This window comes from Helianthus annuus, chromosome 17 (genome assembly GCF_002127325.2).
Source record: "Helianthus annuus cultivar XRQ/B chromosome 17, HanXRQr2.0-SUNRISE, whole genome shotgun sequence".
In the NCBI taxonomy this organism is placed as follows: Eukaryota; Viridiplantae; Streptophyta; class Magnoliopsida; order Asterales; family Asteraceae; genus Helianthus; species Helianthus annuus.
The window spans coordinates 11,477,454-11,502,904 of record NC_035449.2 but is presented as its reverse complement, the minus strand read 5'-3'; the positions used below and the strand labels follow the sequence as shown (position 1 = coordinate 11,502,904).

The 25,451-nt window shown below is 35.1% G+C and overlaps 4 protein-coding genes across 5 annotated transcripts; 2 read left to right on the top strand and 2 right to left on the bottom strand.

Moving 5' to 3' along the window:
- The first annotated feature begins 242 nt into the window (after window positions 1-242).
- Window positions 243-1,536, top strand: LOC110922841 (probable calcium-binding protein CML11). The gene is made up of 2 exons (XM_022167040.2): window positions 243-898; window positions 1,204-1,536. The coding sequence occupies exon 1, from the start codon at window positions 362-364 to the stop codon at window positions 890-892; it is 531 nt and encodes a 176-aa protein (XP_022022732.1). The 5' UTR covers window positions 243-361; the 3' UTR covers window positions 893-898; window positions 1,204-1,536.
- Window positions 1,537-2,725: 1,189 nt separating this feature from the next.
- On the bottom strand, window positions 2,726-5,193 carry LOC110922775 (dolichol-phosphate mannose synthase subunit 2). The gene is made up of 3 exons (XM_022166977.2): window positions 5,038-5,193; window positions 3,159-3,270; window positions 2,726-3,056 (listed from the first exon to the last, which is right to left on the bottom strand). The coding sequence occupies exons 2-3, from the start codon at window positions 3,246-3,248 to the stop codon at window positions 2,904-2,906; spliced, it is 243 nt and encodes an 80-aa protein (XP_022022669.1). The 5' UTR covers window positions 3,249-3,270; window positions 5,038-5,193; the 3' UTR covers window positions 2,726-2,903.
- Window positions 5,194-12,887: 7,694 nt separating this feature from the next.
- Window positions 12,888-15,062, bottom strand: LOC110920697 (binding partner of ACD11 1). Its single transcript, XM_022164890.2, has 5 exons — window positions 14,913-15,062; window positions 14,349-14,452; window positions 14,187-14,262; window positions 13,742-13,825; window positions 12,888-13,659 (listed from the first exon to the last, which is right to left on the bottom strand). The coding sequence occupies exons 1-5, from the start codon at window positions 14,916-14,918 to the stop codon at window positions 13,087-13,089; spliced, it is 843 nt and encodes a 280-aa protein (XP_022020582.1). The 5' UTR covers window positions 14,919-15,062; the 3' UTR covers window positions 12,888-13,086.
- Window positions 15,063-22,145: 7,083 nt separating this feature from the next.
- LOC110926307 (syntaxin-22) lies at window positions 22,146-25,268 on the top strand. 2 transcript variants are annotated; one of them, XM_022170058.1, is made up of 7 exons: window positions 22,146-22,503; window positions 22,724-22,817; window positions 24,137-24,276; window positions 24,348-24,422; window positions 24,516-24,673; window positions 24,761-24,845; window positions 24,959-25,268. In XM_022170058.1, exons 1-7 carry the CDS (start codon window positions 22,319-22,321, stop codon window positions 24,975-24,977), a joined length of 756 nt encoding a protein of 251 aa, XP_022025750.1. In that variant the 5' UTR covers window positions 22,146-22,318; the 3' UTR covers window positions 24,978-25,268. The 2 variants fall into 2 exon arrangements, with proteins under 2 accessions (XP_022025750.1, XP_022025749.1); XM_022170057.2 differs by having other exon boundaries at window positions 22,147-22,503; window positions 24,761-24,861.
- Window positions 25,269-25,451: the final 183 nt, after the last annotated feature.

Genomic DNA, 25,451 nt, shown 5'->3' with positions numbered 1-25,451 from the left:
CAACCAGCTTATCTCCATATCAGTTCTATATTTGTTTGCTTTAAATTATAAACAATTTTTTTTTTTGTAAACTAAATAATTTATTTTATAGTTCCTTTTGCTTTTATTTGTTTTTAAAAAAGAATTACTAAAATTTAATATATTACAGATATTTATTGTTTTATTTGTCTAATAAAAACCCGTCAACGGTCCTCTCCACAATTCAATCGATCCATTAAATGTGGAAAAAGGTTAACTACCAATTCACATACATACATACAAACTCATCTACCTTTCAAAAAAAAAAAACATACAAACTCATCTCTTCCTAAATTCAACTAATTGTTTCTCCAAATATTCCCATGAAGTTCTAAAATTACCAATGAATTTCCATACAACAATGAGCTCCGGACAACAACAACAACAACAGCAACAAACGGTCAAACTCGACGACGAACAGCTAACCGAACTCCGCGAAATCTTCAGATCATTCGACCGAAACAACGACGGCAGCCTCACGCAACTCGAACTGGGTTCGTTGTTACGATCGTTAGGCCTTACACCGAGCCCTGATCAGCTGGATGCATTGATACAGAAAGCGGATACTAATAGTAATGGTTTTGTGGAGTTTTCGGAGTTTGTGGCGCTTGTGGCGCCCGAGCTTCTGCCTGCGAAGTCGCCTTATACGGATGATCAGTTGAAGCAGTTGTTTAAGATGTTTGATAGGGATGGGAATGGGTTTATTACTGCGGCTGAGTTGGCGCATTCCATGGCGAAGCTGGGACACGCGTTGACCGCTGAGGAGTTGACGGGGATGATCAAGGAGGCGGATACGGATGGGGATGGTCGGATTAATTTTCAGGAGTTTTCGAGGGCGATTACTTCGGCTGCTTTTGATAATTCTTTTGCTTGAAGGAGGGTAAGTTGTAGACAGTCGTTTGATTTTTTTTTTTTTTTTTTTTTTGTGTTTATTCAGGTATGGTTTTCAGTTATTTGGTAACTGCTCTATGTACGAGTCTCATCTTTATTTATTTGTGTAGCAAAATTAACATGAGTAGAATTCCACTCAAAGCCACTCTATCCGAACGAAGAAATAGAGATGTTGATTCCACTAAGACCTGACTCTAGAAAGAAACTGTTTTTTTTTTACATGTAAAGTGAATGATTAAATTGTGTAGCAAAATTGAATGATTTCGGTTTTTTTTTTTTTTTTTGGGTTTACAGATGATGTTTATAGGTGATTGAAAATGAAGTTGCATCTCCCCACCTGAGTCTGTGTGATTTAAGGCCTGTTGTTGAGGGCCTTGTGGCAAAGATGATAGATATGGTGATGTTGAAGATGTTGAAAATAAACACCCTTCTGGAACCAAATGACTATAGACAATGAAGCTTTGTTTTTTTTTTTTTTTTTTTTTTTTCTGATTTTGGATTACCTGCTTGTTTGGAGATAGAAAACTCGTATTACTATTATTATCCTAATTTTGTAGTTATTTTGATTGAAGGTGTTGAGATGCTTTCTTGTTTATAAGATTTGATCATGAGATACTGGTTTTGTCATGTAATGGACTTATCGAACACCCCACCACTTGGGTACAAGCACTCCTAACACACATCCGACGGATATGTAACATGAACCCATGAGTTTACGCATGTCTCCGATTAGAGTCGCTCTTCAAACATTTGACTAGTCACCTTAAACTTCTTATCGCTCCCCCCCCCCCCCCTCTTGCATTTGTAGATAGCCGTTTGGACAAATATGCGAACTCTATTAAGTCTTCCGCTATATATTTGATTTTGAAAATTGTATAACTTTACAGGAAATATTATGAACAGATCGAACAATATCATTTTAAAAAAAATACAATAAATGGTTACTACATATCATATCCTCCTAAAATGGGACAATCCAGCCGGACCAAACTAGATTTTGACTTGTTTCCTACACCTGTGCATTTTGTCACATCTATTTGAGTCTAATGAGAGAAATCAAGTGAAAATCATGATATTACATATTTTTTTCAGTAGATAAGTACCCAATATGCAAGTTATAAACACAGTTGCTGATGATTAAACTCATTAAAATTTAACAAAAAAAAGTCATTATTGCCTGAAATTTTGACCCGTAACGTTGTCGTCGTCGTCATCATCATCATCATCATCGTCATCATACTCAGTAAATCTCACCAATAGCAAAGCTAAGGTAGGGTCTGAGGAGGGTAAGATGTAGACAGTCTTACCTCTACCCCGTAGGAATAGAGAGGCTGCTTCCAGTGAGACCCCGGCTCGATAGTAGTTTTGCATCAAGCCTTGGACATAAGGCACATAACACTCAGCAATTGAGACAACTGCCGACTAGTGCATGTACCCCCTTGTCTTTCGGCTATCAACGCCACCACATGATGCATGATTAACCATCCCCCTCTTTTAACGTTATTTTCACTAAATTAGTAAAATAACGTTAAAATTAATGCACTTTCACTTTTGACCCGTAACATAACCAGTCAAAAACAGTTTTAAAGATGGACTCCCATTTTTCGAGCACATAAGTCCCCCTAATCGAACGAGGGGTTTTTCCCCTATTCTACATTTTAAACCTGACGAGCTGACTGCAATCAGTTTCCTCCACAAACGCAAACACCGATGGTTTCTTTCTACACAGTTAATTTCATCACACTTCTATTCTGGTCTTATACTGTAATAACATATAATGCATTTTCATGACAAGACAAAGATCCAATGAAGAAAATGATAAACAAATGTCAACTCTTTTTTTTTATTACATCCCAATAATTTTGTATATCATATGCAAAGTACAACGGTAAAACATGCTGTTAACTTGTTCAGAATTCACATTAAAAACCATTGTGTTGAACAGAAAAATAAACTGATCCTAAAATACCTCAAAATTTAGTGCAGATCTTGCATTAGGCTTTCTTCTTCTTGGATTTGAGCATCACGTATCCAATAAAGACCGATAAGAAGCAAATAAGACACACGCCAGCATAAACAGGTAGCAAGATTGCATATTCTTGAGGTAAGAAGTAATTGTGTACAAAGTGGTCCTCGTCAACAAAGGGCTGAAAGAGCCATATAATATTTAGTTCATCGCAAACTTGGAAATTTGGAGATAAAAATGAAGTAAATATAGAAGACGATATTAGAAAATGAGCATAACTAACCAATATAATCACCCAAAAGGTGTAATAGGTGAAAATGGTCACACTAATGCTTGCTAAAATGAACCCGATCGCCCTGTCTGCCAATTCCATTGTATGTTCTCTTGTAGGTGAGCTGGAAGGTACGTTTAACAATGTTAACGATACAGAACTTCTCTCCAACAGTACAATTTTTTTTATCTAAAGCACATTGTTTAGGCACGGAGGGTGTAAATGAGCCAGGCCGAGCCCGAGCTCGGCTCGTCATGTTTTTATGAAGCTCGAACTCGAGCTCGGTTCGAGCCTACTTATTTGAGCTCGAGCTCGGCTCGCGAGTAAAACCCAAAACTCGAGCTCGGCTCGACTCGGCCCGAGCTATTTTAAGAACAACCTCAGACGAGCTAAAAACTCGGCTCGAGTTCGCTTAAACAAGCCAAAGCTCGGCTCGCCAATGTTATCATCATTATTACTATATTATATATAAAATATTTAATTTTTTGTTTGGGCTCGTTTAGGCTCGCGAGCCTAAACGAGCTTTGTATTTCAAGCTCGAGCTCGGGCTCGATAACTCAAGGAGCTCTATTTCTGGCTAGAGCTCGGGCTCGGGCTCGGGCTCGTTAAAGCTCGGCTCGTTCGAGCTTTTAACCGAGCCGATAACGAGTAGCTCTCGAGCCTCTGCGCTTGTATACAGCCCTAGGCACGGGATAAAGTGGTTGATAAATTTAAGGGGATGGCGCAGGGGTAAGCGTTTGATTCTCTTTAGCATTAGCGGAGGTATCAAGTCCGGATCCAGCTTTCACATGTTTCTGCCTTTAATCCCTTAAAGGCCACCTGCCCAATGCAAGCTGTGTTTTACTTACCTGGTCCGATTGTGCAAACGACGTGTTACTTACCTGGTCGGCTGGTCCCATTGGTAAGCAAGGTATTGGTGGGGGCCGTGAGTTTTTTAGTGACGGGTTATCACAGTTATTTAAAAAATGTTAACTAGGGGTGACTTTTTATTTTGGGAATATGCGGTTAACCGTTATGCATGTGTATAATATTCACAAATCATCTTTATCGTTTATTTAAAAACTAAATACAACCTTGACATTTTAAATGAATAAAAAACAGTTCAGATCGCCAAACCAGACCGGTGATCCAACCAACCAGACCTGTTTGGTTTGCAGTTTCGTCAAATTTGTCGAACACGGCTCATTAACACCCGCCGTGTTCTTTATAAAGTATACTTTAACTAATCAGACATTTTCTACTAAGAAAAAAAATATTAACAATAAATTACATTTACAGCATACTATTATACTAGGGAGAAGATCATGAGAAAACTAAAAAACTAACAAAAAAAAGCTTAAAAAACACACCAAAATTTTATTTTTTTAAACAACTTTTTGGCTGTAAGTCTAGCATTTTTAAGGTAAAAAAATTTAAAAAATAATACTATTTTTTTTTTTGTATTTTAAAAATCGTAGATTTACAGCCAAAAAAATGTTTAAAAAATTAAAAAATTTGGTGTGTTTTTTAAGCTTTTTTTTTTGTAGTTTTTTTGTTTACTCATTTAAATAAGTTTTCTCAAGATCCATCCTGTGTTATACTAATGCAAATTTGAAATAACTAAACAAGGGCCAGATCCTAAATTAAGAAGGAAAAGGGCTGAAAGAAGAAAATTATGAATTACAAATTCTAAGTACACGATGTAACAACGAGATCATACTAAAAGTAGTCTCTATTGGCAGGCAAATGTTCACAAAATTAATCCTAAAATCGTATCAATATCAACGAAATTGCGATGGCTATAACTTCAAATACAAAACCCTAATTTTTTTTATAAATTTATATTATAAAATATAATAAAGATCGAGAAGAAAATTATTGTAAAGACTTATAACAGGTAACAGAAACTTACTCGATTGGCGATTGATAAAAAATAGGGGTTTTGTTGAATGATCAGATCACAACCACCTTCAAAGATCTTTCTTTAGTTGTTGAAGATGAAGAATGAAAGAGAAGTTTTGTTCACGCCTTGGGGATAAATTATGACCCGACCCATATCCGTTACCAAACCCAAACCAAGCGACATATTTTTTTAAGTGCAATGGGCTGTTTATTATAAGAATCTTAATAGTTCAGATCCCTTACTGGTTCAGCACTTAATAATTCATACTGTTTGTTTCACGAGCAGATGTCTGAATGGTTCAGACATTGCCTCTAAATAGTTAAGATTTATACAGAGTCTGAATGGTCAACACCTCTAATCTGAATTGGTCAGACATTTGCCTCTAAAAGGTTAAGCATTATACAAGCTCTTAATGGTTCAGATCTCTTACTGGTTCAGCAGTTAATGGTACAGACCTATTATTGGTTCAGTATTTAACCATTCAGATGTTGCCAAACAGCCCGTAAATTAGAAAAATCGTCCTTCATGTATGTCACTTATTGCAAACTATGTACTTTGTCTTCAATAATTACAGAAAACGTACTCGATGTTTGCAAACTCTTGCAAGATATGTCCTTTAGCCCTAACTCAATTAATTTTGTGGTTAAATCTGACCAAATAGACCCCACATAAGGGTATTTTGATCATTTTACTCTCACGTAGGGTCTATTTGGTCAGATTTAACCAGAAAAATATCCTCATGTAGGGTTCATTTGGTCGGATTTAACCACAAAATTAACTGAGTTAGGGCCAAAGAACATAACTTGTAAGGGTTTGCAAACATCAAGTACGTTTTCTGTAATTATTAAAGACAAAGGAAACAGTTTGCAATAAATGAACGATTTTTGTAATTTACTCTTTTTAATGGCCAGTGTTCATTACTTGGTAAAAGAATATTTACATAGTACTATGTGATTAAAAAAATATGGAGGACATATAATTATTAGACCGCGGGGAGTGGTGGCGTTGGTTGGGAGGGGAAGCCAGCCAACGCTGGCTAAGCCACTTCGTGCCAGCGTTGGTGTTGGCATTGTCCAGTCAGTGTCGCTATAGAGCCTAGCGTGGGGCGGGGTGATGTGGCTAGCCACGATTGGACCTTCATTTTTTACTGTTAGCATAACCGTTTGGCATGGCGGTTTAATAGTAAAAATTATTTTTTTTTTCAAAAAACCTTACAAATTTTTACTTATAAATACCCCCTTCAATTTTTGCAAAATTCTTCAACCCGCTCTCACACAAAATTCTCAATTTTTTTCAACCAAACAACGAAACCGAAAATGATGAACTGGACGGAGGAGGAGATCGCGCTCGTCAATTCGATCGTCGACGCACAGCGTACGTTGCAACGCGGTCAAACCGCGTACTGGGGACAACCTTCCAACAATACCAACAACACGTTGGTAACAATCGTCACAATCTAAACGTGTGCCAACACAAGTGGCGCGACTAAGACCAAAGCTGGATCGGTTTAAAATTTGTTTCGATTGTGTCCGTGCGGGGGACCTAAGCCACGACGATCGGAGATCGCAAAGATCGAGTGGAGGCACGACGGGAATCCAGAATTTAAGTGGGTTCCCCACTTTATATTTATAGAACTTTGTAATTTTTTTTAGGAATTATTAACTACTTTTTTTATTTTATAGGATTTAATAAGCAGTCATTTTTTATTTTTTTAGGATTTATTAAGTATTGTTTTTTAGGATGTTATGTAATTTTTTAAATAATATAAGTTTGATTTTATTTTATAAATCTCAACTATTTAAAAAATAAAGTTAGCCAACACGGCTGCCCAAAGCCCCAATCCAAGCCTCCCCATCCCCCCTGTCCCCGTAATCTTACCTTATTTTACAAATGAACTTAACATACTTAAACGTAAAAACTAAAGAAGATTTTTTTTTTTTTTTGAAAGTTTTTTACCGTCTTGTTAAGCATATGTTTTAATCCTAGAATCTAAAAAATAATTTATGTTTTTGCATTAGCAGAGTAATTGTGTAAATACTTTAGAGTAATTACACATAGTTACTCTGCTAGAGTACATACACGATTTTTTTTTACATTTTGCAACTAAATATCTTTTTATGTTTAGTAATTAATACTCATTTGTGTTTGATCTTTAACGATTATGATATATACATATTATTTATAAACCTCCATAAATAACTATATTAATTTTGTTGATAATATATAGTTTTTTAATATGATAATATTATAATAGATTATTATTATATTTACTTTTAATCTTAAACATATTTTGATTTTAACTTTTAATGATTTTATTTTCTAATTACTGATACGGTTCGAATGACATCACTGATACCATATAACATTGATTTAGTTTTCTTTTTTTTTTTATAAGTTAATTACTGTTTTCGTCCCTGTGGTTTGTCAAAAATCACTATTTCAGTCCATTAGTTTAAAAATTGCGATTTCAGTCCCTGTGGTTTCACTTTCGTAACCATTTCAGTCCACCTTGTAATCATTTCAATCACTGTACTTAGCAGAATAATGGATTGAAATGGTTACGAAAGTGAAACCACAGGGACTAAAATGGTTACGAAAGTGAAACCACAAGGACTGAAATCGCAAATTTTAAACTAATAGACTAAAATAGTGATTTTTAACAAACCACAGGGACGAAAACAGTAATTAACTCTTTTTTTATATATAAAATGGCGACAATTACCATTTTCGTAAGAAATATAATGCAATGTTTTATTAAATTTCAAATATAATATATTATCTATTATCTGTTAAATAATATTTCTAATCAAACAGGCCAAATATATTTGCTTTTTTTATCATCACAACCCGAACAAATATCTATCTAACAACAACAATACATGTATTGTATTCGTTTTTATGGTTTCACGACCTGACGATATAAAAATTCGTTGAACATTGAGTTGTATTCGCAATATAGTATTTTTTGTATTGTAACCTATATCAATGTCGGTACTAACTGAACATCGGTATTGGTACGATTATTCGTTTTATGGTTTTCTCTTAATGTAAAACATGCGTCGATTGCTATGTCGGGTGTGAGTATCATATTGGTACTGTAATGAACCAAACCAATATTGTTCGAGCCCGCCGCAAAGCGCGGGGGAATACAACTAGTTATATCAATGGTTTACATTTTATAATTTTATAGGTCTTATACACATGTGTAAATTATACAAAGAGTGAATTTCAAGTTTTGTCCTTTATCTTTAGGCCACTTTGCAAGTTTTGTCCTTTATGTTTAAATTTGACGAGTTTTGTCCTTTATGTTTAAAAACCAAGCACGTTTTGTCCTTTATGCTTGATTTTTAAGGACAAAACGTGCTTGATTTTTTAAACATAAAGGACAAAACGTGTTTGATTTTTAAACATAAAGAGTAAAACATGCTTGATTTTTAAACATAAAGGACAAAACTCGTCAAATTTAAACATAAAGGACAAAACTTGCAAAGTGGCCTAAAGATAAAGGACAAAATTTGAAATTCACTCTTATACAAATAAAAATCTCAAACTAATTTGTTCATATATGTTTTAGTTTTGCATCATTAGTTACATGTTAGTAGGTTATGTACATAAACGAACAATCAAGCTAGTTCGTACATTTACTTATATTTTTTTGTGTTGTTTTAGATGAGTGAAAAAACAACAGAATTAACATTTATACCATATTTATTTTTTCTTAAGATTGAAAGCTGATTCTTTTTTTTTTTTTTCTTATTGTTGTAGCAATAATTTGTATTCTGTATAAATCTCTCTTTCTTTTTTAATAAGTAGCAGTCTGTTAGTTTCTCATGTTTAATGAAGAGTAACCTATAATTCTTCGACTTGAGCTCGTTTATAAAATGAAATTAACTTTAGAGTTGAGCAACTCTATTCAAACTTTTAACAATCAACCACAGCTACATAATGTTCATGCTCAAGCTATTTAATCACATTCGATGGCATGTAAGAAGAAGCTTTCATTTGACAGTTGACACCAATATTTCTCTTCAATTCACATTCAATGGTGTGTAAAAAATCAATGGTGTGTAAAAATCAGGGTTTCAGAAACCCGTTTAAACCGGACAGTTGAAGCTTTCCCCGCACGAATCATATCAGTCAATTGAGGGAACGGAAAAGAAGTTGTACTGCCGGTAAAATGGGTTACACCGGTACCGGGCCAAAGTTAAAAATTGGACTTTTAATCTTTTCTGGACCCAAAAATGTGACGCTTTACTAGAAATGGCAATCAAACCCGAACCAGCTGGGTAAACCCGAAACCCGACACATTTAGGACGGGTTTTGGGTCTGTTAATCGGGTTTGGGACGGGTTTGGGAATAGTTTTTATATTTTTCGCGGGTTTGGGACGGGTTTGGGATTTAGTGATATACCCGTTTACCCGACCCAATTACCCGATAAAGTGTACCCGTTTACCCGATTGTATACCTGATATAATTTCTTTTATATTATTAAATATGTATATATATGATACATCCATTTCTTTACACATATAGGTATTCTATTCCGCATATATTGTAGTTATTTGATATATATTTTTATAATAACAATACAAAATGTAACCGGTTAGTAGTTACCCAATAAATACCCAATGGGTTTTGAGATGAGTATACCCGAACGAGTAATCTTTTTAAATTAACGGGTTTACCCGAAACCCACGGGTATACCCGATACCCGATGGGTATTTACCCGCTAGAGACCCGACGGGTTTTGGGACGGGTTTGGGACAAGCTTATCTAATCGGGTTTGGGTTTGGGATTACCTAAACCCGTCCCAAACCCGACCCATTGCCATCAGCACGCTTTACCTTCTTAGTAAAATCTAGTGCCCACAATCCATATCAATCAAACTTCATCCACGATTCACATCGATCATTGGGTTATTTTTTTGTTACGGATTAACTTTTGAAATATTTTTTATTGTGGAATAATGTAGTTTTGGATTATTTTTTTAGTTGAAATTGTATGTTTAGGATTTACAGGGTTAATTAGTCAACCCGGTTGAACCGCCTTATGTTCAACCGGTTAAACCATTTTTTAGTCTAACCCGGTATGATTTATAAAAATACCAGGTTATAACCCCGTGTATTACACGGGTTAAGTGATAAATTTATATACTAAATAATAAAACATTATATCTTTAAAAACTTCCTTTATTGCACGGGTTGAATAAATATAATTTGATATACTAATTAATAAAAAGTTATATATATAAGAACCATATTGTACGGGGTTGAATTAATGTAATTTTATATACCAAATAAAGAAAAGTATATCTTTAAAACCACATGTATTACACGGGTTGAATAAATGTAATATTGTTTACCAAATAATAAAATAATATATCTTTAAAAAACCTCATTTATTACACGAGTTAAATAAATGTAATTTTATATACCAAATAATAAAAAAATTAGTAAATGTAATTTTGTATAGTGAAAATAAAAATATTTAATATATTAATACAAAGTTTGGTTTTCGTGATAAATAATTTGTTTTATTTAAAATGTTTTAAATTAACAATTTACAATTTCGGATAATATTTTATTAGAAAAATAGAAGAATGGTATTCGAAATTTAAAGTAGGATAAAATTTAATATTAGCTCATTATTCATTTATTTATTTAAGTAATATAAGATAAGTTTGGAAGTGAGGCAAGAAAATCATAAAATAAATACCTACAATGAACGACATGTATCACACATTAATGTTTTATATTATATAGTATAATATAGATAAAAATTTAGATTGATATAAATAGATTATTTTGTTGTAGCAAAATTTGTTAACGAAGTCTCAATAAATTTAACCCATTATTTAAAATTCCGTAAATGTATAAATGATAAATAATATTAGTTAGAGTAAATTACGATTTTGGCCCCTGTGGTTATATCACTTTTACCCTTTTAACCCAAAAATGAATTTTTTTAACATCTAAGCCCCCAACGTCTTTTTTCTAACCCTTTTGGCCCCTAACACTAACCCCATCCATTAAATGTCAGGGGCCAAAAGGGTTAGAAAAAAGACGTTAGGAGCCAAAAAAAATTAGAAAAAAAGACGTTGGGGTCTCAGATGTTAAAAATTCTTTTTGGGCTAAAAGAGTAAAAGTGATATAACCACATGGGCCAAAATCGTAATTTACTCTATTAGTTAAATAAATAATATTATAAATGAGAAGGATATTAAACTAAATAATAATTATCCATAAGAAATTAAACTAAATAATATTTAGTAGGAGGATTATCTATAATTAATTAGAAAAGATTAAATTAAAACAATACTTATCTATAAAACATGGCCTAATATGATGACAAGTGTCCCCAAAATGGTTTCTTTTATTATATAGTATAGTATAGATTACAAAGCTCTTGAGAAAGACACGGGCATTAATAGACATTACCATATTATAAATTAAGAAAATGTTTGTGCATTATGGTTTGTAACTTAAGCATGGGGAGTGTTTCAAAAAAAAATTGTTGATTTTTCATTTCTAACCCAAAGGTTTTAGGTTTTAACCTTTTTGTTTTTTTTTTTTTACTTTTAACCCAAAAGTTTTCATCTTTTGCAATTTAACCCAAACACAATTTTATTTTCAACTTTGATCCATGTATTTTTCATCTTTTTCAATTTTTTCGTTTTACGTTTTGTTATACTTTTGCGAGTAAACACGCCATAACGTACGTGTGGGTTTCAAAGTTTTTTCGACTATTTTTTCCTGTTTGACAGGACCCTCACAACGCGTCTATTTTCCCCGTTTGACAGGTTCGTCGCAACGCGCGTGATATTAGATCGACATAGTTATTCTTTTCTATTTTTACATTTTAGTCTTAATTTTTCGCATTAACATGTCGCAACTGACATACGTGGTTCGACGATTTTACATATGCTTTTTGTTCGGTGTTATTTGTTCTTTTTATTTATTTTATTTTAACGAGCTTTTCTGATGTTGTTGATCGCTGGTAGTTGTGTAACATTAGTGCTACTTGACACGGTGTATCCCCCACCTCCCAGGCGCCCCGCAACGCGGGGGTAGACATTACAATTTACAACATTTTCTTTCAAGTTGCGTGGTTGACTTTTCTTAAAGAATTAATTAATAGAGATGCAAATTTAATTACAGAATCATTATCTTCTCCTACAAAATAGTTCTTTTTTTTATCACTTCACTTATTATATATGCTAATTTGTGAGACTTTGAATTCCTCGATAAGAATTAATGTTATTGAGCAACTTGAACCTCGACTATGATGTTTGTTGCCATGGCTTCGGTTCGGTTGATTCAAGTTGTCCTTGTGGGTGTGTGAGTACAAAGATTTTGATTATACAACTTATAAAAAATACAGAAAGCTGGCATATTTTAGGTCCATGATTTAAATTTTTAGTGAAAGATTGTTTGACATCAACTTGTGTTTGTGTTTAGTAGGTAAAAGATATTTCTAAATCCACTTCATTAAGTTTCCAATATAAGATAAACTATTTTCTTAATAGCAAGTTGATACGTATACATATCAAACTTTTTCTTCACGAAAAAGATTCACAAAGCCTAACCCTCGTGAAACAATCACAAGCTAAAGTGCCAAAGTAATTAAATATTTATAGATTTTTTATTACATATAAATAAATAAATAAAACTTTATGAATAGACCATTGTTATCAATAGTTTGCAATGACTAGAGTTTAACATTATATTCTGCTAATAAAATGTTTATCCAAATTTAGATTATCTCATATATTTATAAGTTATGTGACAGTTTTTTATCTTTGCATACATAAAAACAACGAATAAATTTCGTGTATTTACTAGTCATATGAAGATCATGTATGAACACCAATAAATAAACCAGTAAATATATGGAACAAATAGTTTCACATAGTTCAAATTCATGACAATGTAAACACAAAGATGAAGTTTGTCTTGCAACAATCTAACAAATATAAAGTTCTATAACCACCACTTGATGACGGGTGTACCGAATCCAATTTCCCAAATAAAAATGTGTAAACCGAAGCAGAATTTCGTGCTACAGAACCAAACCTGTCACTGGTGCGGGCTTCGAAGGATGATGTTGCTCATCAGGAGCGGTTGGAGACTCGCTTAAGTGAACTTCAGCATAATCATCGACCATTTTCCTTCGTTTTTCGTCTTCAGCTTTTTCTACTTTCTCTTTAGTTTGTTGACCAACTTCACTAGCTGCTTTAGCTACTTTGTTAAAAGCTCCGGTTACCCACGAAGCACTAGTGAATACATAGCGGTTTTTCATGATAGCAGATCCCGCACTTGTTACGGTATTCTCAGCAGCGGTTAGAGCGGATTTGGCTTTCTCGGAAACCTGAAGTTTCTGGTCAACTTCTTTGACTTTGTCACTCACGATTGACGTACCCACGTTGACTTTTTCGGTGAATCCAATTTTCTTGTCGATTGACGCAACTTTAGCAGATGCTGTGGAAGTCAAACGGTGCTTTTCGTCGAAGGTTTTTGCTTTGCCGATCGCGTCTTTACCCAACACGAAACCTTTTGCAAACATGCTCGTCACAACATCCTCTGCTTTACGTAGGGCAGAGTCGTTTCCAGCAGGAGCATTGCATCCGATCGGCTACAAAAAGATTCAGTAAATTCTTAGAAAGAACATAATTTGAAATAAATTAAAAAAAAAAGTTTGTAGAAGCTGAGCTTACGGGAGAAGCGGCTGTAGCTGCGGGTGGAAGCTGGTATTCTGGGTCTAGGGTTACGGTGACAGTTGTATCAACGATCGTTGCGCCCTGTTATATGTAACAAATGTAGGTAAACTTAAATCAGGTTATGTTCGATTTGGATAAACCGACAAATGACAATGATATCGCCCTGTTATATTTAACAAATGTAGGAAACTTAAATCATGTTATGTTCGATTTGGATAAACCGACAAATGACAATGACGTCTAAGCTGAAACTATAAATAATATCATACGTACACAATTAAATTCTTTGCTGATATATGCAAGTGGTAAAAAACATGACATTCAATAACTTAAGTGATGACTTCATCTATTTTGCCGAAAATATTAAATTACTTTAATTAAACTTATAGCTTCTTTTGAAAAAAATAATATTTGATTAGATCTAAAGATGAAAGCTAATTACCGAAAGAAGAACAGCGGTCTCAGCTCCTTGACTATCCGTGAAGGTGACAAACGCGATTTGAGACCGCTCATTATGGCTGCAAGGACAGAATTACAATGGTGTTAAGCGTTAAACCATAATAAAAAAGATAAAAACTCATTATTACTCATCTAGTACACTAACCTTTGAGTCTCAACATAAACAATATCTCCAGAAAACGAAAAGAACTCCCTTACATCTCGCTCCGAAGCCCCTAGCGACAGATTGCTCACTTTCACAGTCTTAATCTACACAAATAACAACAAATAACATATTACATACGTGTGTTAACTCCTACACATATCCAATACAGTTTGCTAATTAAACTTTCATATATATCTTCAAATCTATACATCAAACTTGTGTTACATAATAAATATATTCAATCACAACATGTAGCATCCACGATGATATTAGATCCTTCTGATAAACACATCAACCGTGATTTTAAACATCCTACAAATCAGATCAATGAAAACTAATCCTTAATTATTTGCTTAAATTATTATCTAGCATCGGAACAATCTGGATCAATCAAATCTGTAGCTTTCAACAATCGTGACCTAAATCAGGTACTAACAATAATCAAGCTAACTAAACAGATCTACACTGATTCATAATTAATATAACGAATTAAGCATTTAAGCTGACAGAATCAATGAAAGATAAGTCGGTAACATCAACAAAGAACATACGATTAATACTTACCGACATTGTAACGAGTTGTATTTGTGACGGAAATGTGACCGGAAAATGTTGAAATTAACGGAGAGAGTTGAGAAAGGGGTTTTTTGAAGGGTTTGCGTTGACGGAGCTGTGATTGAATTTTACGGAATTGGGAGGTATATATGAAGAGAAAGTACAAGTTTTGAAGCACAAGGTACAAGTGTGGAGGCTTTGATGTATTTGTACGTATAGCGCGTAGGAAGACGTGGAAGCAAGTTCTGACGTGTTATTGCAACACGACGTCTGATTTGGGTCGTATACGGTGGATCTCATTGGACAAGAATCGGAATAAATAGATGATATTGTGTTGAGTATAGATGTGAAGTAATAAATAAGTTTAAAATAGGCATTCGTACACCATATATTTTGTTTTTTTAGGTTGATTATTTATAAGGCTAATATAAAATTATGTTAAAATATAATCACGGAATGAAAACGTATCAAGGTGTAGTGTTTTTTTGTTTATTGTGGCAACCAATAACCCCATATAACTTCCAAAGTATTGTAACGATGGTGAAAGTGATTAGACTATGAGCATGGGCTTTCAATTTAGGCTACATACCTGTCAATCTCATATCACATGTAGAAAGGATTTTTTTTTTATATATAATCTTACCCATGTACAAATAATAAGTATGATTATATTTTAAAAGAGTATTGAACGTAACATATTTTGTTTGCTCCTTAAGGTTTTCTTTTACAAATGGTTATGTTTTGAGAAGGAATGAAATATCATTCATCTTATAAATTGAAAACTGACTTAATTACTCTTATACCATCAATTGGTAAATATTCGATTACCCTTATTAGATAAGAATAGGAGGTGGTGATATGAGTCTTGGTGTTTCCAAGCTTAGACTGGGGTTTAAGTCTCACAAGAGACAACAAGGGTGTATTTTAGGAGTAATAAAAGGAAGTAAGATTTCCATTAAAAAAGATAAGAATAGAATTTCCCTTAATTATATAAATAGAGATTATTAGAGAAGGTTTCAAGGGTTGCACTATATCATAACATCATCATCATCATCCTCTAACTCGCTCCTCTCTCTCTACAAACTTGACCATCAAGATCACCTAGCCATCATAACTGTACACCCTAAACGAGAATTTGATCAATCAAGAACTTGTCTACATCAATCTCAGCGATTTTTGGATTAACAAGTACACATGTTCTATCATCTTCTTGTTTCTATCACAGTTTTCTAAAGAATTGATCAGCATCAGCTTCTATCTATATTTAGCATAATAGGTAATCAAGAATTCCCTCCCACAATACACACGATACTAATTCTGTTGGTTTACGCATTACTTAGTTTTGTAATATACCAGGTGCTTTGGCTGGGTGGTAGAGGCCTTTTCTCTTTGTAGAAAAGACCATAGTTTCATTCCTAGATTGGTATATTTTGATTTAACTAATTTGATATAATTTAAGAGTATAAGTAGAGTAACATTTTTCGTTTAAAAAACAGTTAATCGATACCATTAAGGTTGGACGTTGTGGAGTCACGTCCCGTCCCATCAACATTTAATGAATTTACACACCGTCCCAAAGCCGTTAAAGATGGGTCACTTAGCCCTGTAACATAATTTGATATAATTTAAGACCATGGTTTCATTCCTATATTAATATATTCTGATTTAATTAATTTGACATAATTTAAGAGTATATGTAGAGCAATACCATCAACCCAACCTAAGTCCCTCCACACCCCGTAGTTTAACACTTAAACATCCCCTTTCATTTTAATCCACAACTTATAGCCAAGTATAATGTATTACATGTAATAATAATAATAATAATAATAATAATAATAATAATAATAATAATAATAATAATAATAATAATAATAATAATAATAATAATAATAATAATAATAATAATAATATGATATGATAATAATAGTTCAGAATAGTTCAGGGACCTAAAATGTAATAAATAGAAGTTGTTTGTGGTAGTTATTAGCTGTTAAAAGTATTAAGGGTCTGAGTTGTAATAGTTACTAGTAGAAGGACCATTTGTGTAAATGTTGTAAGAGAGGTTGTTAATAAAATGGGCGGGAAGCTAACTGCTGTTAGTTAGCTTGTTGTTGGAAACTTCTCTCTCTTAGTTCTCTCTCTCTAAACAATCAAGCCTTAACATTGGTATCAGAGCTTGTTCCGATCAAGCTCCGGTGACCTAATTCATCACAATCCGTTCAATTCGTTCCTGTGAATCGATCATTGTGTCGATTGGTTCACCTTCATTTGGGTCCGCTTCAATTCCAATTCGACGAAATCGATTGTTCCGATTTCAAATTCCTGTAATACTTTGCTAATGGCGAATACTCGACAACAAGAAATGGAGAAACAGTTGAAAGATAATCAATTGGCGATTGGAAAAATGGAGATTATTGTGCAAGATCTTCAAGCAAATTCCCAATTGATTAATGAGAGCATGCAGACGGTGGCTACCAGTACAGAGGAAAATAAGGCTGCAGTCATGCAGATACAATTGCAACTACAATCAGTTTTAGACAAAATCACAAGTATGGAGGCCAATAGGGGGGTAATTGCTAATACAGGCCCTCAAGACCAAAGGTTATCAAGATTAGGGAAGTTGGACTTTCCTAAGTTCAATGGTGATGATGTAGAAGGCTGGATTTATAAGAGTAATCACTTTTTTGAAATTGATCATACCCCTGAAAACATGAAGTTGAGATATGCAGTGGTGAATTTGGAAGGAAAGGCCTTACAATGGCACCAGGGGTATTTGAGGAGCAATAACCTAACTATTGATACTATTAGTTGGGATGAATATAGAAGATCTGCTGAGGCAAGATTCTCTGTCAACCTGTTTGAAGATGCTTTAGAAGAATTGAAGAATTTGCAGCAGACAGGTAGCATTCAAGATTACTGTGATGCTTTTGATGCTCTTCTTAATAAGACAAGTCTGTCAGTGGATCAGGCTGTTAGCCTCTTTGTGGGTGGGTTGAAAATGGAAATAAGGTGCTTGGTTAAAGCCTTTAAACCAAGAACCTTAAGGGAAGCCTATGCTGTTGCAAAACAGCAGGAGAACATACACAACACCTTGTTTGGTCACACCTCCTACAAGAAATTTAATAACCAAACCAACACTTCTTCTTACACCAAACCTACCACCCATACTTTTAAACCACCAACTAATGCCAACTCTTTACCACTATTACCTAAACCACTTAATTCACAACCAGCAAAAACCACAAGACGCCTTACAACTAAAGAGATGGCTGAGAAAAGGGAGAAGGGAGAATGTTTCTGGTGTAATGAGAAGTTTACACCCTCTCACAATTGTAAAAATAAACAACTGTTTTGTATTGAGTTGATCAATGAAGAGGAGCATGATGATGAGGGGGAGGAAACTGGGGTCAATGAAGAGATACCACAGATTTCAATACATGCAATCACAGGAGTGACCTCCTATTCCACAATGAAGATTGTGGGGTACATTGGTACTAGAAGGTTGTTCATTCTAATAGACTCAGGGTCTACCCACAACTTCATCAGTCTTAAGTTGGTAGCTAAGCTGCAGTGTTCCTTACAACCAGTTAATTCAATGAAGGTGACAGTAGCTAATGGAAATCAGTTGGAATGTGGCCAAAAATGCAGTGGGTTCAAATGGATGATGCAAGGAAATTGGTTCAAGGCAGACATGTTGGTCATTCCCTTAGACAATTATGACATGGTGCTGGGAATAGAATGGTTATCCTTATTGGGAGATATTGTGTGGAATTTTGCAGAAATGACTATGCAATTTGTGGTTCAGGACAAGACTTATACTTTGAAAGGTACAGAAACAAATGGTGTCCAACTTTGTTCTACTGAAAAGATGTCTCATCTGCTCAGTGGAGGGCCAGGGGTAATTCAGTCACAAATGTTTAATTTGCAGCTTAAACCAGATGAGAACCATGACACCTTTGGGTCTAAGGTGTCTGAACCTATACAAAATGACAAACTAAGGCAGTTATTAGATGAGTATGATGATGTGTTTCAAGTCCCTTCCACATTACCACCTAAAAGGCCCTGTGATCATCAGATTGTCCTTAACAATGGGGACAAACCAATTAACCTCAGATCCTATAGATACCAGGCTATTCAAAAAGATGTGATTGAAAAGATGACTCAAGAACTGCTGGATTCTGGGGTGATAAGGAGCAGTAAGAGTTCATTTGCTGCACCAGTGGTATTAGTAAAGAAAAAGGATGGTTCATGGAGGATGTGCATTGATTACAGGCAGCTTAATGATGCAACAGTCAAGAACAGGTTTCCCATTCCTTTAATAGATGAATTGTTAGAAGAATTGGGTGGGGATACTGTTTTTTCCAAACTGGATTTGAGGTCTGGTTACCATCAAATCAGAATGTTTGAGTCTGACATTCATAAGACAGCTTTCAGGACTCACCAAGGTTTATTTGAATTCTTAGTCATGCCATTTGGCTTGACTAATGCACCAGCTACATTTCAAGCTTTGATGAACCACACTTTTAAACCATTTCTGAGGAAATTTGTCCTTGTATTTTTTGATGATATCTTGGTTTACAGTCAAGATATTGATCAACATATACAACACTTACAACAAGTTTTACAAACATTGAGGAAGGGTCAGTTGTTTGCTAAACTTTCAAAATGTAGCTTTGGTGGGGCAAGGGTAGAATATTTGGGCCACATAATAGACAAAGAAGGGGTAGCTACAGACCCTTCCAAAATTGAAGCAGTGATTTCATGGCCAGTCCCTGACAATGTCAAGCAGTTGAGGGGATTTTTGGGCCTCTCAGGGTATTATAGAAGATTCATTAGATCTTATGGAATTGTGGCTAAGCCACTTACTGATCTTTTAAAAAAGGATGCATTTAAATGGTCTGCAAGTGCACAGAATTCTTTTGACCAACTTAAGAAAGCTTTAAGTTCAGCTCCTGTGTTGGCCTTACCAGATCTAAACAAGACCTTTATAGTAGAGACTGATGCTTCAGCTTTGGGAATTGGAGCAGTCTTAATGCAAGATCATCATCCTCTGGCCTTTATCAGTAAGGCTTTATCACCAAGGCAGCAGGTACTCTCTGTCTATGATAGAGAACTGTTAGCTATACTGTTAGCAGTCAAGCATTGGCATTACTATCTCATTAGTGGGCATTTTATTATAAAAACTGATCAAAAGAGCCTCAAACATTTGTTAGATCAGAAAATCACTACACCATTACAACACTCTTGGATGGTGAAGTTGATGCATTATGATTTTGAGATACAGTACAAAAAGGGCATAGAAAATGTGGCTGCTGATGCTTTGTCTAGACTGCAGAGTTCTTCAGCTTTGTTTCAATTGGCTGTGTCATCTTTTGAACCACTGTTGCTTCAAAAGATTAAGAATTCTTGGCAACATGATATCAACTTACAACAAGTAATTCAAAAGTGTGAGGCTCAAGGGCAAGATGGTCATTATACCTGGGATGGGGTAGTGTTAAAAAGAAAGAATGTGTTGGTAGTGGGCAATGACCTTCAGTTAAGAAAAGAGATCATTCAGTGTTGTCATGATTCATCCATGGGGGGTCATTCAGGAGTTCAAGCTACTCTACAAAGATTGAAAGGGCTATTCTATTGGAAGGGGCAAGCTAAAGGGGTCAGAAACTTTATCAGAAATTGCCATGTCTGCTTACAGGCTAAGTATGAGACTGCAGCCTACCCTGGGCTGCTGCAGCCCCTCCCTATTCCTACTTGTATCTTTTCTGATATAAGCATGGATTTTATCACAGGATTACCAACTTCAAAGGGTAAAAATGTCATCTTTGTTGTTGTTGATAGGTTGACAAAATATGCCCATTTTGTTGGCATGACCCATCCTATTTCAGCCACTTCAGTTGCACAAGCCTTTATTGACAATATCTATAAGCTGCATGGGTGGCCCACTACCATTGTATCTGACAGGGATTCCATATTCCTAAGCAGATTTTGGCAAGAGTTTATGAGGTTGCAGGGCATCGAATTGGCCATGTCCACTGCATACCATCCACAAAGTGATGGCCAGACAGAAGTTGTTAACAGGTGCTTGGAAACTTATTTAAGATGTATGGTCTTGCACTATGCTAACTCATGGTATCATTGGTTATCTTTGGCAGAATGGTGGTACAACACCAACTACCATTCATCTATCAAGAAGACTCCTTTTGAAGCTCTTTATGGGTATGCTCCACCCCTTCATGTGCCTTACATTCACAAAGATACTTCTGTGGCCAGTATAGATGATGAGATGTGCTCTAGGGAAGAAGCCTTGACCATATTGAGAACAACCTTGCAGATGTCTCAGAACAGAATGAAGCAACAGGCTGATAAGCACAGATCAGACAGGTCTTTTGCTCCTGGTGCTTGGGTTTACCTGAAATTAAGACCATATGTGCAGTCTTCTCTTCGAGGGGCAGTCTTTACTAAAATCTCCCCAAAGTATTATGGCCCATTTTTGGTGGTACAAAAGATAGGAGAGGCTGCTTATAAATTGGATCTACCTGAGGAGTCACAGTTACATCCAGTTTTTCATGTATCACTGCTTAAATCTGCTCAAGGCCCTCCCACAAAGGTGACACCTTTACCTAAGGCTGCAAGATTTTCTTTTAAACCATTGAAGGTGTTGGACCACAGAATGATAAGGCAAGGAAAGAAAGCTGTAGCTCAAGTACTAGTCCATTGGGAAGGCCAAACTGCTTTACAAGCTACATGGGAGAATAGACATGAGTTTTTACTTCGATTCCCTGATTTTGAGCTCTAATGTGCCCTTGAGGACAAGGTCTATCTTGGGAAGGGGAGTATTGATATGATAATAATAGTTCAGAATAGTTCAGGGACCTAAAATGTAATAAATAGAAGTTGTTTGTGGTAGTTATTAGCTGTTAAAAGTATTAAGGGTCTGAGTTGTAATAGTTACTAGTAGAAGGACCATTTGTGTAAATGTTGTAAGAGAGGTTGTTAATAAAATGGGCGGGAAGCTAACTGCTGTTAGTTAGCTTGTTGTTGGAAACTTCTCTCTCTTAGTTCTCTCTCTCTAAACAATCAAGCCTTAACATAATATTATTATTATTATTATTATTATTATTATTATTATTATTATTATTATTATTCATACTAAAAATAATGGGAAAAAAGAAAAACCTTTCCATGCAAAGTTACAAAATCACCTATATTTGGGTGCAAAAGCATAAACTACGTGTCCACTTTTCCACGTGTCCACTTTAGTTTACTTTCCGTTCGTCGGCAAAATGTTATCACACACCCCTCACTCATCGCCCCAATTTTCGCATTTCCCGATCAATTCAATCTCCGATCACACACGTTCCTGATCATCTAGACCTAGGGTTTCATTTCAATCGGAATCCTTCCTTATTTCGGTGATGAGTTTTCAAGATATCGAAGCCGGTCGCCCGATCAATTCGAGGCGTGGTGTCATTAGAAAACAGGATCCCACACAAGCCGTTGCTTCTGGAATCTTCCAGATCAATACGGCAGTTTCCACGTTCCAGAGGCTAGTTAACAACCTTGGTACTCCAAAGGATACCCCTGAGCTTCGAGATAAGCTGTACGTAATTTCTTTCATTTTACTTTTCATTCAGTTATAACATTATTATTATCTAGGGTTTGAAATTGATGTAATCTGCGTTAGAAGTGTGTAGTTCTTTATATATTATTATTGATTTGAATTACATGTTGGAAACATATTGGTGTATGTGATTGCTATTGAATAATTGAATTCAGTGAATGCACTTTATGTGAGAGTTTATTTGTTCCTGAAATGGCAGGCACAAAACTAGACTGCATATTGGGCAATTGGTGAAGGATACTTCAGATAAACTTAAACAAGCTAGTGAAACTGATCATCATGCTGGTGTTAGTGTAAGTGACCCCTCTCTCCTTCTTCATTTTAGTACACACACAGAGAGAGATCCATTAAGTGTTCGTAAAGTGTAGAATAAAGGATGACCCTGTGTAATTGGCGATAGCTCGATGAAGTGTGTTAGACTTGCCATAGAGAGGGGTGGTACCCTGTGACCAAGCTCAGGCGTGAGAATAAGTGTCTACACTGAGAGAATAGTAATAGTGAATTGTGTATTACGTCATAAGATATAGGTGTAAATTACTTTTTGAGTCTCTGTGTTTTAGAGGTTTTAACCACTTGAATCCAAATTCAAAAAGTTTAACGGCTTGAGTCCCTAACCACTCATTTTATAACGTTTAGAGTCCAACTTTTAACACTTGTACTTTTGATTAGAGTCCAACTTTTAACACTTGTACTTTTGATTTTGGACTCAAGTGTTTAAAACCACTAAAACACAGGGACTCAAAACGTTATAAAATGAACGGTTAAGAACTTAGAGCGTTTAACTTTTTGATTTTGGACTCAAATGGTTAAAACCACTAAAACATAGAGACTCAAAAAGTAATTTACTCAAGATATAGATAGTAAAATATGATGTATTGAAGGTTTACACTATGTATTAAATATAGGGGTCTTAGTTTCAATAGTAGAGTGTATTTAGAGTCATATATATGTTTAAAGAGTGCACATTTGAAAGTTAGAACCTGATTTAGGGTTAAAGTGTTTTTTTTTTTTTTTTTTTTTTTGAAGCGGTCCATCCCTGCAATAGCAGTATAGCACCGATTCATTGTGTGTGTATAGGGTGTCAAACAAAGTCAGTCGGATGTGTATGTATCAGAGAAGTTAAAATAATCAGGCTCAGTTTGTGATAATCATCTTATTCATCAATCAAGTGTCTTTGATTCCAACATAATATGTATTTATACCTTACCTAGGTCCCGACTTGATGTGTGGTTCCCTTCTGAACTGAGATTTATTAGGTTGTTACATGTCACCGTTGTTGTGCATTGTAATTTTACATCACCTCCAAAAGAAATAAAGATCCTAGTTGCAGCACGTGGACGTAAGTCAACTTAGACCGAACCACATTAATCCTCGTGTTCTTAAGTTTTCGTATTTGTGATTGTGTGTGAATACCCAAAAACTGTATAATGATCCTGTTTCGTTATTCGTCGAATCTTTCCTTTCCTATACACGTTGAAATTCTGACAGTGGTACCGTACCTTCCCATCCGAACCGATACATTTATCCACGAACAGATCCATTTGGGGTGTTGCCCCTTCATAAAGTATCCTTGTTCTTGTTCTTGTTGGTTGGATGATTCTGTTTTGTGCAGGCCACCAAAAAGATCACAGATGCTAAACTTGCAAAAGATTTCCAAACAGTTCTACAAGAATTTCAGAAGGCACAACGCCTTTCAGCTGAAAGGGAAACAGCTTATGCACCTTTTGTTCCTCAATCTTCTCTTCCTTCACGGTAATCTTCAATCGCAACCAAATTCAGTTTTCTACAAACCATTTCTAACTAACTTTGTTTTTTGTGTTTAGTGATCCCGCCAGTGAAGCAGATGTAGGCTCAGACAGAAGTCAAGAACAGCAAGCTCTTCTCGTGGAATCTAAAAGGCAACCTTTTGAAAACAATGTCTTGTTAGTTGGTTTTATATACGAGATCCATGTGTTACAATCTCAAGTGGTTAAGTTGTTTTTGGTCTGCAGGCAGGAGGTTTTGCTGTTGGACAATGAGATCGCGTTCAATGAAGCGATCATCGAGGAAAGAGATCAGGGAATACAAGAGATCCAGAACCAAATCGGTGAGGTCAATGAGATTTTCAAAGATCTTGCTGTTTTGGTTCATGAACAGGGAACTATGATCGGTATGGTCGTATGGATATCTTTAATTTTGGCTTACTTTTAAGTATATCTAAGATGGTGATGCATTACACGTCGGTAATGTGTTTCAGATGATATTGGGTCGAACATTGAGAATTCTCATGCGGCTACTTCACAGGCAAAATCTCATCTTGCAAAAGCATCAAAGACTCAAAGGTCAAACTCTTCCATGGTAAAGTTGTTTTAACTTTGTTTGTTATAACGGGTTTGATAAAACTTATACGTTAAGAATACTCATGCTGCTACAACACTTGTACATGTGCGTGCAGACGTGCTTTCTTTTGGTGATTATGGCAATCGTGCTTCTCGTTGTGGTCATAATTCTTCTAGTTTGACCTGAAAACATGTGCTCGTATATATAAATAAGATCAACACTTGTTTACGGGATTACTAGAAACTTGAAGATGACCCTTTTAAGCATCTGTGGCGTGATGGCTGATTCGAGCCATCCAGCTAGCAAATCTTGTTTTCATGTGTATTGAATTGTTTTTGTAAATCCGATAAAATCCGTTTTGTTTTGTTATTATGTTGTTGGTCCTTTTATGTTTGTAAAAATCAAAAGCTTTATCATTTGTTCAATTGTTTTCTAGAACAGGAACCAAGTAATCGCTTGCAACCATCGTTTGATCATACGAAACAAATACTTGATCCAACAAAAGCCAAGAAAACATGTACCGTAAGATTAGATGTTGATGAAGATCTGGGCAATGGTTTCATCTCTTGCTACATCCTTTGAAGCATTTTCCACATCGTCACACTTGC